Source organism: Nerophis ophidion, linkage group LG02 (genome assembly GCF_033978795.1).
Source record: "Nerophis ophidion isolate RoL-2023_Sa linkage group LG02, RoL_Noph_v1.0, whole genome shotgun sequence".
Classification (NCBI taxonomy): Eukaryota; Metazoa; Chordata; class Actinopteri; order Syngnathiformes; family Syngnathidae; genus Nerophis; species Nerophis ophidion.
In genome coordinates, this window is record NC_084612.1 from 34,670,208 (window position 1) to 34,684,323 (window position 14,116).

At 39.5% G+C, this 14,116-nt stretch overlaps 1 protein-coding gene across 4 annotated transcripts in view; it reads left to right on the forward strand.

Annotated features, from left to right (window-relative positions):
• zfhx3b (zinc finger homeobox 3b) overlaps nucleotides 1–7,714 on the forward strand; it is a 276,143-nt gene extending 268,429 nt beyond the window's left edge. For all 4 annotated transcript variants that reach the window (XM_061882427.1, XM_061882452.1, XM_061882444.1 and 1 more), the window contains exon 11: nucleotides 1,590–7,714. In XM_061882427.1, the coding sequence (XP_061738411.1) occupies nucleotides 1,590–3,331 (1,742 nt within the window). In that variant the 3' untranslated portion in view covers nucleotides 3,332–7,714. The remainder of the gene's footprint in view (nucleotides 1–1,589) is intronic.
• Nucleotides 7,715–14,116: the final 6,402 nt, after the last annotated feature.

Consider the following 14,116-nt stretch of genomic DNA (forward strand, 5'->3'; position numbering starts at 1 on the left):
ATTAATACTCTTTAGTTTTAATGAGGGTCGATTGCGATTGTTCAGATTAACGAAATTAGAAAAAGGTTCAATTGATTTAATGAGCTTTTTTGTTTGTTTGTTTTGTTTTGCTTTTTGTTTGTCAGTTTTTTTGGCCAGGGTGTACTATGCTTTCCGCCCAAATGCAGCTGAGATAGGCTCCAGCACCCCCACGGCCTCGAAAGTGACAAGCGGTAGAAATGGATGGATGATTTAACTAATACAAATTGATAAAATCCGGACTGCATGAAGTGCACGGAACTTTAAATTCACAGACATTCAGTAGATTCTGCACAGTCTCTGCCATAGAATGCACATGAGAGCAGTGGTATGTAGGTGCTGTGATCTGTGTGACGGCGAACAATGGAGAGTTCAAATTTTTTTTTATAGCTTTATGATGCACATATGTTAAACGTGTGATTTAAAAGTTGATGATATGCATCTGTTAGAAATAATGAAGGTAATATCAAGAACAAAAATAGTTATTTTGACTATTTTGCCAAAAATGTGCATTAATCTAAAGGCCTTAGTTGGCCACATGCGTGGACAGTACCTTTTAGCTCTTATTTCCAAAACTGTGTACACTACTGAATTGGGGTCTTATACCGGCATATGGACACTTATACTGCTCGCTGGTGGTGTCAGAAGAGTATAACATACAATTGAATTTGGAAAAAAAAAAAATTGTATGTCGCTACACATGAAGTACACAGTTGTGTACTTATGGACTAAGTACATCATAACAAAATATTTTTTGTTTTTATTCTACTTAGGGTCCAATAAGCCCAAATAGCAAAGAGAAATAAAAAAAGCATGTAAACAAACAGCTTGGGCCTTAAGAGGTTAAGGTTTTGAAGTGTTTTTTATCCGATTACTCGAATAATCGCACAAAATAATGATTACTCCATTACTAAAATATTAGATAGCAGCGGTCCTAATCAAGACGTATGTAACAAATTAATATATTGGGTAGTCTGTCTATCTGTGTTGACCCTCCGATGAGGTGGTGACCCCGCTTTCCGCCCGAATGCAACTGAGATAGGCTCCAGCGTCCCCCCGCAACCCCAAAAGGGACAAGCGATAGAAAATGGATGAATGGATGGGTTCTATCCTCTCTGAGCTTTTTCTGATATTTGTTTTAATTTCCATGCCACACTGCTGCAAGGTAGACATAATGAAGTCTGTAATGTCAACTAAAAAAAGGCATTACTGTACTCTTCTTCAGTGTAAAAATGTGTGAGATATCTGATTCAAACCTATGAGCAAGCTGACTCACACACAGGCTGTAACCTTCCGCCGCTTGCGCTGCAACTAGTTCGAGCTAATATTTATCCGTTCACGACAGTTCAATTATATTTGATGTGTATTTAAATACATTTACATGTTTGAAATAAAATTCAAGAGGAATATGAAAAAATAATATTTTAAAAAGTTTAATCAGCCAAAAATGTCACATTCCCGCAGCAGTCCCAGGACTCCCCGTGAAAGACCTCAATGCAGTCTATTGCTTGAAAATGTCCTAACAATCTCCCTTACTATTGTTGTGTTTGTTGTGCTTTCCAAAATTTCAGCTTTAACTCCACCAAAACCTTCAAACCTGCTGAACATGCCTGGTGCCGGTGTTCCCTCGCCAAGCCTCCCCACGTCTGGATTGCCTAACAAGCCGCCTTCCTCATCGTCCCTGTCCACATCCAGCCCAGCACAGACCAGCACTTCTGTTTCCCGCTCAAGCCCCACCTCAATATCCAACTCCACTTCTTCAACCAGCCACTCCATCTCCCGTCCCGAACACCCTAAAGAGCGTGAAGGTGAGAGGTTTAGAGACAAGGAAAAGCCAAAGGAAAAGACGGAGAAGCCCTCAACTCCATCATCAACTGGAGGCACCCCTGCCCCTTCTACTTCTGCTGCCAGTGCCAAGAAAGAAAAACCAGACCCTGCTGTTCCAGCCACCTCTATGCCAACCCCTGGTATGGAGTATGTGGTGGACCCTGCCCAGCTTCAGGCCCTACAGGCTGCCTTGGCTTCAGACCCTACTGCCCTTCTCACGAACCAGTTTCTGCCCTACTTCATGCCTGGCTTTTCCCCATACTACACTCCTCAGATCCCAGGTGCTCTCCAAGGGGGTTACCTGCAACCTATGTACGGTATGGAAAGTCTCTTCCCTTACAATCCTGCCTTGTCACAAGCTCTTATGGGCCTTTCTCCAGGGTCTCTGCTGCAGCATTACCAGCAATATCAGCAGAGCTTGCAAGAAGCGCTACAGCAGCAGCAGCAGCAGCTTCAGCAGATCCAGCAACCCAAGGCAAGCCAAAATCAAGCCCCCTCTAAATCCTTGGGGAATCGGAAGGAGTCTGCCAAAGATCCAGTTAAAACAGAGGAGCAAAAGGGCAACCCCCGTAGTGCATCCCCCACCACCCTTTCCACATCTTCCACTCCTAATAAAATACACACTGCGCTGAACGAGGTGGATGGAAAAGCTGCGGATCCCCATCTGGACAAATTCATTGTCCCCAAGGCACAGTATAAACTGGCATGCCGCAAGTGTCAAGCAGTTTTCACCAAGGAAGAAGCGGCTATTACCCACCTTAAGTCCAACTGTTTTTTTGGTCAGTCTGTGGCAAACCTGCAAGAGATGTTGCTGCGTGTCCCCAGTGGCGTAGGTGCAGGGGCTGGAAGTCTCTACGACTGCCTGGCCTGCGACACTACGTTGGATGGGGAAAAAGCACTCAGTCAACACTTGGAATCAGCTTTGCACAAACACAGAACAATCAAGCGATCATCCAGAAATGCCAAAGAGCACGCTACTAGTTTATTACCTCACTCTTCAGCCTGCTTCCCCAATCCTAACACCACATCTACCTCGCAGTCTGCCACTCATCCCATCAGCAGCCCCACTCCGCCGCCAACGACATCAGCTACCATGCCATCATCTGCCGTGTCCGCCACCCTTTGCTCTTCCTCCTCCTCCAGTACCCAGCTCAACACCACAGCTGCCGGCAAACCCTGGCCCCAGGCCCCTTTCTCCAGAGCTTTAGTAGGGAAGCCCAATGCCAGTCTCTCAACTGCTTCCTCCTTGTTTCCTCCAGTGTCCTCACCCTCAACGGTTACCTCAAGTTCATTGAGCACCTCAGGAGTTCAGACCTCGATACCAACAGACGTCTTTACTGACGAGTCTGACTCTGACAGCAGTCAGAAGTCAACAGACAGGCTGGGCAGGACGGCGGACGAACCGCAACAACCTGGCTTCGTCAAAGACAGTAGTTCTTGTGGTAGTAATCTCACTAGCGTAGAAACAGACTCCATCAGATTGTAAAAGAGCTTTCGGTGATGGACAATGTTTAAAAAACACAAAAAGAAAAAAAAAAACACAAATGGAAAAAAACATAAAAAGCAGCAATGTTAAATACAGTAAAGGTATACAAACCAATTTCAGAAAAAGATGTAAAGACTTACTGCAATTCCAAAGCTTGTAACCAAAAATTTCAATGTTAGTGGATCATTTTCCCATATCAACATGCTGGTTTTCATTTTGTTTCCTTTTGCTCAACTGAAACACATGCATATATATGGGAGGAGAAAAAAATGATGCAGACGAAGACTGACAAATGGCCCAAGAAAAAAATCAGATGTTTCTTAATGGTTTCCTAATGTAATAGTGCGCTCAGAAAAAGCCGGTATGTGCTGTATAGGAGAATGGTCTGGTCCACGTTCTTGCTATTTAAGCATTCAGATACCAATGGCTTGCAAAAGTAAAATAATGTATTGTCTATTTTATTCTCAGGTCAACGGATCACAAATGTTTTGTTCTATTACACAAATCCATGTTTTACACTTTCTGTTTCTTCATGTCTTCATTTACTTATTTTAATTAGAGTGAAAATTGATTTGGCGTTTTTCTGGGCATTACAATGGCAGTTAATTGGCTGAGTTTAACTCTTGAAAAAGGATGAATGAAATGGAGGAGAATTGTTGTTCATTGTTAATACCGAGACAAAGAGAGCATTGCAGACATGCGAATGGGCCAAATTGAGTTTTGATGACTAGGATCAAAAATGAAAAATACCAACTCTCTGTATTTATAATAGTTCTGAACATTTTTGGTGTTATGTAGATTGTTGCATTGGAAATGAATTGAAGCAGTACGTGTACATTTAGCTTTTGTATTGTCCAACTTTAAAACGCTTCATTTGATGTGGTCTTGGTCATTCCGATAGATTAGATGATGATGATGATGATGATAACGGGCAGGTCAAGGATTCAAGCTGTCTTCTTCTCAACCTTGTTGGGAGATATTCACCCAGATTTCCCTCCTGATAATTTAAAATGTATGGGCCATTAGGTACTCCATCAACTGGCAGAAAGCAGGTGTTGTGGGTGAACTATTGAACATTTTATTTAATTTGTTGTTACCTTTGTGCACTTATAACTGTCTGACTCTTATTTCCCACTTGACTTGTTCTTCTCTTCGCACTTATTTCTCGCCGCTGTTCTGTCTTTGTAGATATGTACACGACAATGCAGGTCTTCACTTTTTACTTGTTGTCATACATGACCATGAAAAAAAGAAAAATAATAATAATTCTCACGCTTTAAGACAAAAAGAAAATCCAAAGACTGAACACTTTCACCATTGGTGCATAAAGATGAGAAAAGAGGCTTCTTTATACTTGATAATTTGTGGCTGTTTTTAAAGGAGAGAAAAAGATAAAGGAGTGCGCATCAGAGTTGCCGTTTTTGCTTGTTTGCAAGCAAACAGGTGGCTTTTTTACGTAAATACCAAATACCAAAAAGGGCCCTTGTCCTTGCATTGTGGAGTAGCACCGTTACAGAGCCATTGCAGTTTGTAAAATAGAGTTATGAACTTTTTTTGACGTTCGTCACGCTCAAATGTCCATTTTTTAAGATCATGTGTAAGGCCTGGTCGTCAGTGACATACCTTTTGCTGCTAATGTAGAATTTTGAAAGAAGTCGAAGACAAAAAGTACATAGATGCATGCTTATTTTGCTTTTTGCTAAGCTTTAATGAAACACAAACAATAAACCAATTTCTTGCCTCTGCAACACCTTTTTTGGTTTCTTGTTGCAAAAACGGAACTTTGAAGACTGTGAATATGTTTGTTCCAAAGGACATTTTGCTGATTTTCTTTTTGAACAGACCAATGTTTCAAGCCAATGATGACGTGTGTAAAGAACAGTGCATTCCTAATACCGCGATGGAGTTTTCTTTCTTGACGAGTAAGGACTGAACTTTTGTCATTTCAATTATTTTAACAGTCAAAATCGATTTTCACTCCATTTGTCATGTGACTGTCAACTGTTTGTGTACATTTTTACCGAACAAAGTGATCTCCAAAGGTCCGCTCCATCCATTTGAGGTTGTTGCTCACTTGTTTAAGCGAGTCATGGTGGTTACCAAAAAGTGTGTATAATACATCTGGTACTGATGTGTCTCCTAGCTTTTAGTCATATGTTTGCCAGTCAACATACAGCTATAGTTTCAGGGGAGAATGATAGCTTTTAAACTGTGGTGAGATTGACGTGTCCAATGTGTAAGCAGGGTGCCACTTTTACACATAGATTACAGGTCCGGAGGGGCATCTTCATTCCAAAGCATAATTTCTGGTCAACAGGAGGATTTTTGGAGATGTCCTTCAATGTTCAAAGGGTTAGGAGGCGTTCATGTCCCAAAGAACTCACCCACTTCATCTTATTGCAATGCAAAAGGATGTGCATATAGGTACCCCCTCCCTCTCACTGATGACAAAATGTATATTTTTTCAACCAAAACCAAGACTTATTTAAATTTGTGGAAAAAAGAAAAATCTTTTTTTGACCAATATTGTATAGCCAATTTATATATAGTATATACAAATAACCCCCAAGTAATCTTTAATGGTGTTGATACCATAGCATGCTGTTAAAATCATCACATGGAGCCTGCAAGCTTGCCACGTGTCCAAAGTTCAATTTGATTAAATTGTGTGTACCTTTTTTTTATATATTTTAAATTATATCCCCCCTCCCCCCAAATGTATTTTAAATGTTAATACGTCAGACATGTATTTTCTTTTTCTTATCTATTCTTTGTTACTATATATTATTTCAATCATAAATTAACATTAGCTTCAATTTTAAAGAAATTAGGAAACACAATATGTCCTGGCCACTTTGTGGAGTTTTTTTTATTCTTATTTTTTTATTCCAAAAGTATAATCATTTTGACTGAGCCAGCATGGCCTAGATGTGTGTGTGTGTGTGTGTGTGTGTGTGTGTGTGTGTGTGTGTGTGTGTGTGTGTGTGTGTGTGTGTGTGTGTGTGTGTGTGTGTGTTAAGAGCCAATCCATTCTTTCCCTCATTGTGTCTTTTGTGTTACACACCCAAACTGACAAAGTAAACTAGAAAATGAAATGATCGTAAGTGATCCTGATTGCAAAGCACTGAACAGCTTTTACTTTGAATGTGGCCAAAGCTTTATGCAGTTCAAAAAAAAAAGAAAAAAAAGAAACCTGTGCCCCTAAAATTAATTGTATATTTTATTGCAACACTTCTGTGGATTTTCCACAGTGCTACTTTTGGGATTGACATGAAAAGGTTTTTGCTGTCGAGGTCATCTTTGCCCACTGTGAAAAGGCGTGTGTACCTGTATACAGATAAAAAAATATATTTAAAACAAGCCACAACTTTTATTTAGTTTATTTCTGAGATGAAGACGAACTGAAAAGAATAGACAAAAACTTTGTGGGGAGGACACAAGAGGCTGTGGGCACAGCAAAACTGGGCATGGGAGCCTCGGAAACAGCTTTAAAAACCACCTCCTTATTTGATGAGTGACGACTCCCAATGGACTCTGGAACCAAGGGACACGTGTGACAGAGGACTGAAACTGGGGTGGCTGCAGCCGCCTCTTTCCTCCTTTCTTTGCCTCCGCTCTTCTTAGGGACCTTCCCCGACTTTCAGGACAGGATGGACGCTTGCTTGCCTCTACTTTCCGCCTCCTTGACGTTGCTACCTGTCTCCTCTTTCCTCCGCTTGTCATGGGTTGACAAGCAAGTTGTGCGGCAGCTTGCCCCTCTTACTGAACAGTCCTGTTTTTTTTAAGAAAACAAGAGGCAGTTGTACACTTAAAGAAAAGCATATTAACCAAAATCAACAACCAAACTAACAACCAAACAACCATTTGCTCCAACTTCAAAGATGAACTGTTACTTGGAGCGAACTGTTTCTTTTGTGACTTCTGGTGCCACAATGTTTGTTTGTTTTTAAAAAAAAAAAAAACAACCTTTTCAACTTTTTCGTTGGTTTCCTTCAATGACTCCTCGTTTGAGCCTCATAAGCATGGCTCTGTGGCTCCAGGCAGCCCAGCTGAGGGTAGAAAAAACAGCCTTGCAATGTACAAAAAAGAGCAAGTTAAACCAAAAATGTTGTTCTTGATGTCTTTTCTATACTGTAGTCTTGTTAGCTTTTTTGTTACTGTAATTATATGATGAAGCTTTCCAGACTGTACCAAATGACATGGAAATTAACATACACACACTACACACATGGAACTTCAGACTTTTAAAGAAACTTTTGTCACAAAACCTTGTTGTCCTAGTTAAGTTGATTGTAGATGGTAATTGAATATACTCCTTTGAAAATATTTCATCAAGTATGTTTCTTGCTCATTGTGATACATTAAAATAAGTATGAGCATAAAGCTTCTGTGTGTCGGTCTCCTTTTTCTCTGCTCACGTTCACTCATCCAGCTGTCTATATCTGTCTTTGCCTTTTAAAATAAAGTACATCTGGAAAGTATTCAAAGCTTTTCACTTTTTCCACATTATGTTATGTCAAAGCCTTATTCAAAAATGAAATACATTCATTGTTGTTCTCAAAATTCTACAGGCAATACCCCATTAGGACAATGTTTTTTATTTTATTTTGCTAAATTATTGAAAATAAAAAACTGAGAAATCATATGCACATAAGTACACACTAGAGATGCGCGGATAGACAATTATATCATCTGCAACCGCATCACTAAAGTCGTCATCCACCCGCAATCCACCCGAACCAACATTTCATCAAAGCCACACCCGCTCATTGTTATATATCTAATATAGACGATACAAGGCATTAGTGAGGTTGGAAAGTGTAACTCCCTCCAAATAGCACAGACACAATGGCTTTCTTGAACTGATTTATTTGAAGGCTTACTTTCCCTTCAAATTCACCGTGAAAACTGTAATAAATAAAGCACATTACAAACGTAAAAATAATAACATGCACAGCATGTGGATCAAACATTTTACCAAGTAAAATACCAACAAATGACAAATACCTCGTTGGCCATACCCGGAAGTAGCTTCCTTACATCCGTCGACAGACCAAACGAAACACTTCAAAATAAAAGTATGCCCACATAGTGTTTCAAAGAGTGCTGCTTGTTTTTCGTATGTGGGTAACAACATTTAACTATTTATAAATGGTTGATTTCTATAGGCTAGTAAGGTAAAGTGTTGTACCTGACAAGTTTGGGCTACCTTGCTTCTGCAGCCTTCATCGAGGTGTCACGTGATATTAGCGTGACGTTGTCTGTGACGTGACATATGGATTGTACCATCAAGAGTTGTCAGGTACAACACTTTACCTATTAGCCTGTATAAATCAACCATTTATAAAAACACATTAGTAGGCTAAATGAACCTCTTCAACATAACATAAACTATGTATAATGTAGCGGCTGGCTACGGGGTGTTAGCCAATGACTTTGGCTGGGGGGTGGGACTTCCGGGAGTGATAGGGAAGTGACGCTATTGACAGGAAGTGAGAGTTCGAGTTGTCCCTGGAAAAGCGTTAGAGACATGAGAGCTGTTGTGTGGTTGTATTACATCTTGTGCAATAAAGACAAGACAAACAAAGAAGTTTAATGAGCCTACATTCCTGGGATTATTACAATATATATTTCCGAATTGGTTCAACCGCCACCCGCCCGAATCTATTCAAAATCTATGTTTTCGTCATGTCGCTAGTCAGGATAGAGGGAAAGATGAAGGCAGCAATATACAGAGACATCCCGAATGAAAATTAACGCTTCTCATCCAACCTAATTGAGCTTGAGAAGTGCTGCAAAGAGGAATGGGTGTGTACTAGAGATGCGCGGTTTGCGGTCACAACCGCGGACTCCGGTGTGCCAGGCTTGTGGCATCATATTCAAAAAGACCTGAGGCTGTAATTTCCGCCAAAGGTGCTTTGACAATGAGCAAAGGCTGTGAATACTTATGTACATGTTATTGTTTTGTTTGTACATATACTGTATATTAGCCACATTTAAAAAATATTTGTACTTTTCACATTATTATGGGTTATTGTGTAGAATTTTAAGGACGCAAATTGATTCTTTTTATTTTGGAATAAAGCTGTAAATAACAAAACGTGGAAAAAGTGAAGCACTGTAAATATTTTCCTGATGAAATCTACTTTATATCGCATTTTATATCCATCCGTTTTCTGTACCACTTGTCCTGAGCTGGAGCTATATCTTGGACTCATCACCAGCCAATCTCAGGAGACAGTTTTCAATCACACTGATAGACATTTTAGAGCCTCCCATTAGCCTAACATGCTACTTTTTACTTTTTAAATTCGATCTCAGTTCTGTACACTGCTGCTGGAATTTAAATTTCCCTGAGGGAAACAAAACAATTTCCCCAGAAACATATTTTCCACTATTTTGTTATTTAACGCCTTAATATTTTTCACCATTTTAAGGATTCTGGTACCTTCTAACATATTGAGAACATAACATTCTAACTATTTGATCGAATGAGCATGTAGCCGCACAACATTTGTCAAATGTTTCTATTTTGATTCAGTTTATACCCCCATTATTTACTTTTTACTGTTTAAATTTGATCTCATTTCTGTACACTGCTGCTGGAATTTTAAATTTCCTGAGGGAATTCTCCTGAAGTACTATCTATCTATCTATCTATCTATCTATCTATCTATCTATCTATCTATCTATCTATCTATCTATCTATCTATCTATCTATCTATCTATCTATCTATCTATCTATCTATCTATCTATCTATCTATCTATCCATCCATCCATCCATCCATCCATCCATCCATCCATCCATCCATCCATCCATCCATCCATCCATCCATCTATCTATCTATCTATCTATCTATCTATCTATCTATCTATCTAGCTATCTATCTATCTATCTATGCATGTTTTGGAATGAAGGAGAACATGCAAACTCCACACAGAGATGCCCAACAGGGGATTGAAATGCTTAACCTCCTGACTGTAAGGCCCACATGCAAACAAGGCCGACATGCTACCATATTTAATAAACAACATTTCATTGGATACTTGAATAAGTCAGAAAAGTCATGACTTGGACTGGAAAATATGTTATATACATTACTATTTCGAATTCATTAATCAATGTTAATCAATATTAGATACATCTACACATCCATCCATCCATTTTCTACCGCTTATTCCCTTTGGGTTCGCGGGGGGCGCTGGTGCCTATCTCAGCTACAATTGGGCGGAAGGCGGGGTACACCCTGGACAAGTCGCCATCTCATCGCATGGCCAACACAGATAGACAGACAACATTCACACTAACATTCACACACTAGGGCCAATTTACTGTTGCCAATCAACCTATCCCCAGGTGCATGTCTTTGGAGGTGGGAGGAAGCCGGAGTACCCGGAGGGAACCCACGCAGTCCCGGGGAGAACATGCAAACTCCACACAGAAATATCCCGAGCCCGGGATTGAACCCAGGACTACTCAGGACCTTCGTATTGTGAGGCAGACGCACTAACCCCTCCACCACCGTGTAGCCCCCACAGAAACATATTGTCCACTATTTTGATATCAAACGCCTTAATGTTTTTCACCATTTTAAGAATTGTAGTACCTTCTAACATATTGAAAACATACAATTCTATTTGATCGGGTGAGCATGTAGCCACACAACATGGATTTATGTATTTGATTGTGTTGTTTACGTCCTTGGCAGTCAGGAAGCAGAAGCAGAGTTACTGGAAATAAGATATATACCAAAACACTCTCAATCAGTGATCCTAAAACTCTTTTAAGCAGTGCGTTAAAAAATCAATTAAACAATCAAACACAGTGTTACTGTTCAAAATGTGTGCTATGTTACAATGGCCAACACTATTAAATGAACTTACTAAATAAAACTTCTGCCGTGTTTTTGATAAATACTTAGGCCTACTATGCTACTTTATTTTAATATTGGTCATTATGGTGGTACTTGGGACAGCCAAGTGTTTTCTGAGGTGGTACTTTATGTAAAAGTGTGCGAACCATTGTTCTGAAGTGTGGCAATGTTTTGATAAATAATTAGCAAGCATAATCAGTGACATGTAAAGTTTGCAAAGCCGAACTTGTGTCTCAAAACAGCCTTTTAAACGCAAGCACCATGCTGCCCTAACATCTCGTCCCCATCACCACTGACACCAAGGTAAGCTTTTGCCAACGCTAACCTAATACAGCATGAATAATATGAATCTGGTAGTATTTACACAACAAAACCACATATACTAATTACGGATTTCCATCCATTCATTTTCTACCGCTTATTCCCTTTGGGGTTAGTTGATGAAAAGAGGAGAATGTTCCATTCTGCACTCGAGTTTGCACTTTGTTGGTAAATATTAGTGGTGGGAAAATATTGTTACCTAGGATGGTATCAGTAAATTATCGATGGCGGCATGATTACAGTACGTCATTCTTTTTTAAAATTATTACTACTAAAAATAACTTGCTGTGTGTGGATATATATATACACATATATATACATATATGTATATTTATACATATATACATATGCATATATATATATATATATATATATATATATATATGTATATATATATATATATATATATATATATATATATATATGTACAGTGGGGCAAAAAAGTATTTAGTCAGCCACCGATTGTGCAAGTTCTCCCACTTAAAATGATGACAGAGGTCTGTAATTTTTATCATAGGTACACTTCAACCGTGAGAGACACAATGTGAAAAACAAATCCAGGAATCCACATTGTAGGAATTTTAATGAATTTATTTGTAAATTATGGTGGAAAATAAGTATATGGTCAACCATTCAAAGCTCTCTTTGATGGAAGGAGGTTTTGACTCAAAATCTCACGATACATGGCCCCATTCATTCTTTCCTTTAACGGATCAATCGTCCTGTCCCCTTAGCAGAAAAACAGCCCCAATGCATGATGTTTCCACCCCCATGCTTCACAGTAGGGATGGTGTTCTTGGGATGCAACTCAGTATTCTTCTTCCTCCAAACACGACGAGTTTAGTTTATACCAAAATGGATACATGGATGATACAGCAGAGGATTGGGAGAATGTCATGTGGTCAGATGAAACCAAATTAGAACTGTTTGGTATAAACTCAACTCTGGGTGATTGTTATTTAAAGCTAGCCAAGTTTGAAGCTAAGATTGTAATACTTTAAAGCCATCTTTGGCGGGGCATGTTTTAAAGCAGCGCTTTCAGTTTAAAGCGTCATCTTTATCGATAGTTTTGAAGTCCAAATACCTCCATACTGTGTTTCACGCACTCTCGTTTTCATAGTGTTTGCCTTTTTATTGTGTCAAGTTTTTTTTTTTCAATGAATGTGCTATTTTCTTAAACCTGTTTTCTGACTTTTTTGGAATCACAGATCATTTTTTAATACAAACGTGTCATCATGCACAAACAATATTAAATGTGCATTGAAGCAATCCATGAAAGTCCTCATAGCAGACGTGGGCTCATGCATATTTCTAAGGTAAAGGGAGTTGTTTGGGGTTAAGTCACACTCCTAAAGAAGAGGCCATCCTGTCTTCAGCAACAGGCGAGAGTCACTGACCATGTTGAGCCAATTAACACACAAGGGCACATCCCGAATGAATTAAAAACACACTAATCTGATCTGTGTGAAAAGCAAGGCCGTTTCCTTCACAGGCCAAGGACCAGATGGCACCCACACTGTGTATGTGCATTAAAAGAGGCCAGACAAGTCACACAGTGTGAAATTGGGTTAGCGCCTCGGTCGAACACAAGCCTTGGGCAATGTGAGGAGAATGGCCCACGTCTCAAATACTTGCCCCCATATTTAATTATAATTCTCAATGCAGCTCACTAAGTCAGTCATTGAAGTAAGTGATGAGGATGACAGCTTTCTTCTTTCTGCTGTCTCTTTTTACCACTCAACTTTCGACACCTTCTAAAACACACTGACATATCGTACAGTACGTTTTTTGAAGAAAAGAAGACAAGCGCGGTTATTTGCTTTGACTTTAAGTTGCTATAAAACCAAGATGGGTGATGTTACCCTGCTGGGTTTCACCCCTATGACATACTCATTGAAATAAAGTACTGACCTTTTTAAACATTTCAACCTCAGACCTTTGTAGGCAATAATCAGAGTATATTTTTAAAATGGACAATTATTGTTCATTCATTTTCTACACCGCCAATTCTCATTAAGGTCACTGGCATGCTGAAGCCTATACCAGCTGACTTGGTGCGATGAGCGGGAACACCCTGGACTGATAGCCAGCCAATCAAAGACCACGTATAGAAATTCCACCATTCACAATTGGGGTGTGCATTGCTAAGCGACACATGACAATCATTATCGGTTAGGAAATGTTTAAAAAGTCTATTGTTAACCGTGATAGCGAATTCACATGAACACAACTGCAGGACCCGGAAGTTGTCCGAAACAAAGAAAGCCACCTGGAGAGTTTTAAAGGGTTGGACTGTATCGTAGCATCTACCGTGGTGTTAATGATGGTGTTGGTTATCAATTGACAATCACTTTATTGCACAACTGGCTGCTTTCGACCATACCCGTGCCAAAACAACAACAGCTACAGAAACTATGTAGTTTGTCTTCACACCTAACTTCGGCATGACCCCAGAATTGAACATCAAAAACTACAACACTACACATATTATAGTATTAAACCAACAGTGCAAATAGATGTATTTTTTAAGTAAAACAATTATCCGTAAGCTATTTTGATGAAAAGTTTCTGCGTATGTTGCTGTGTTTG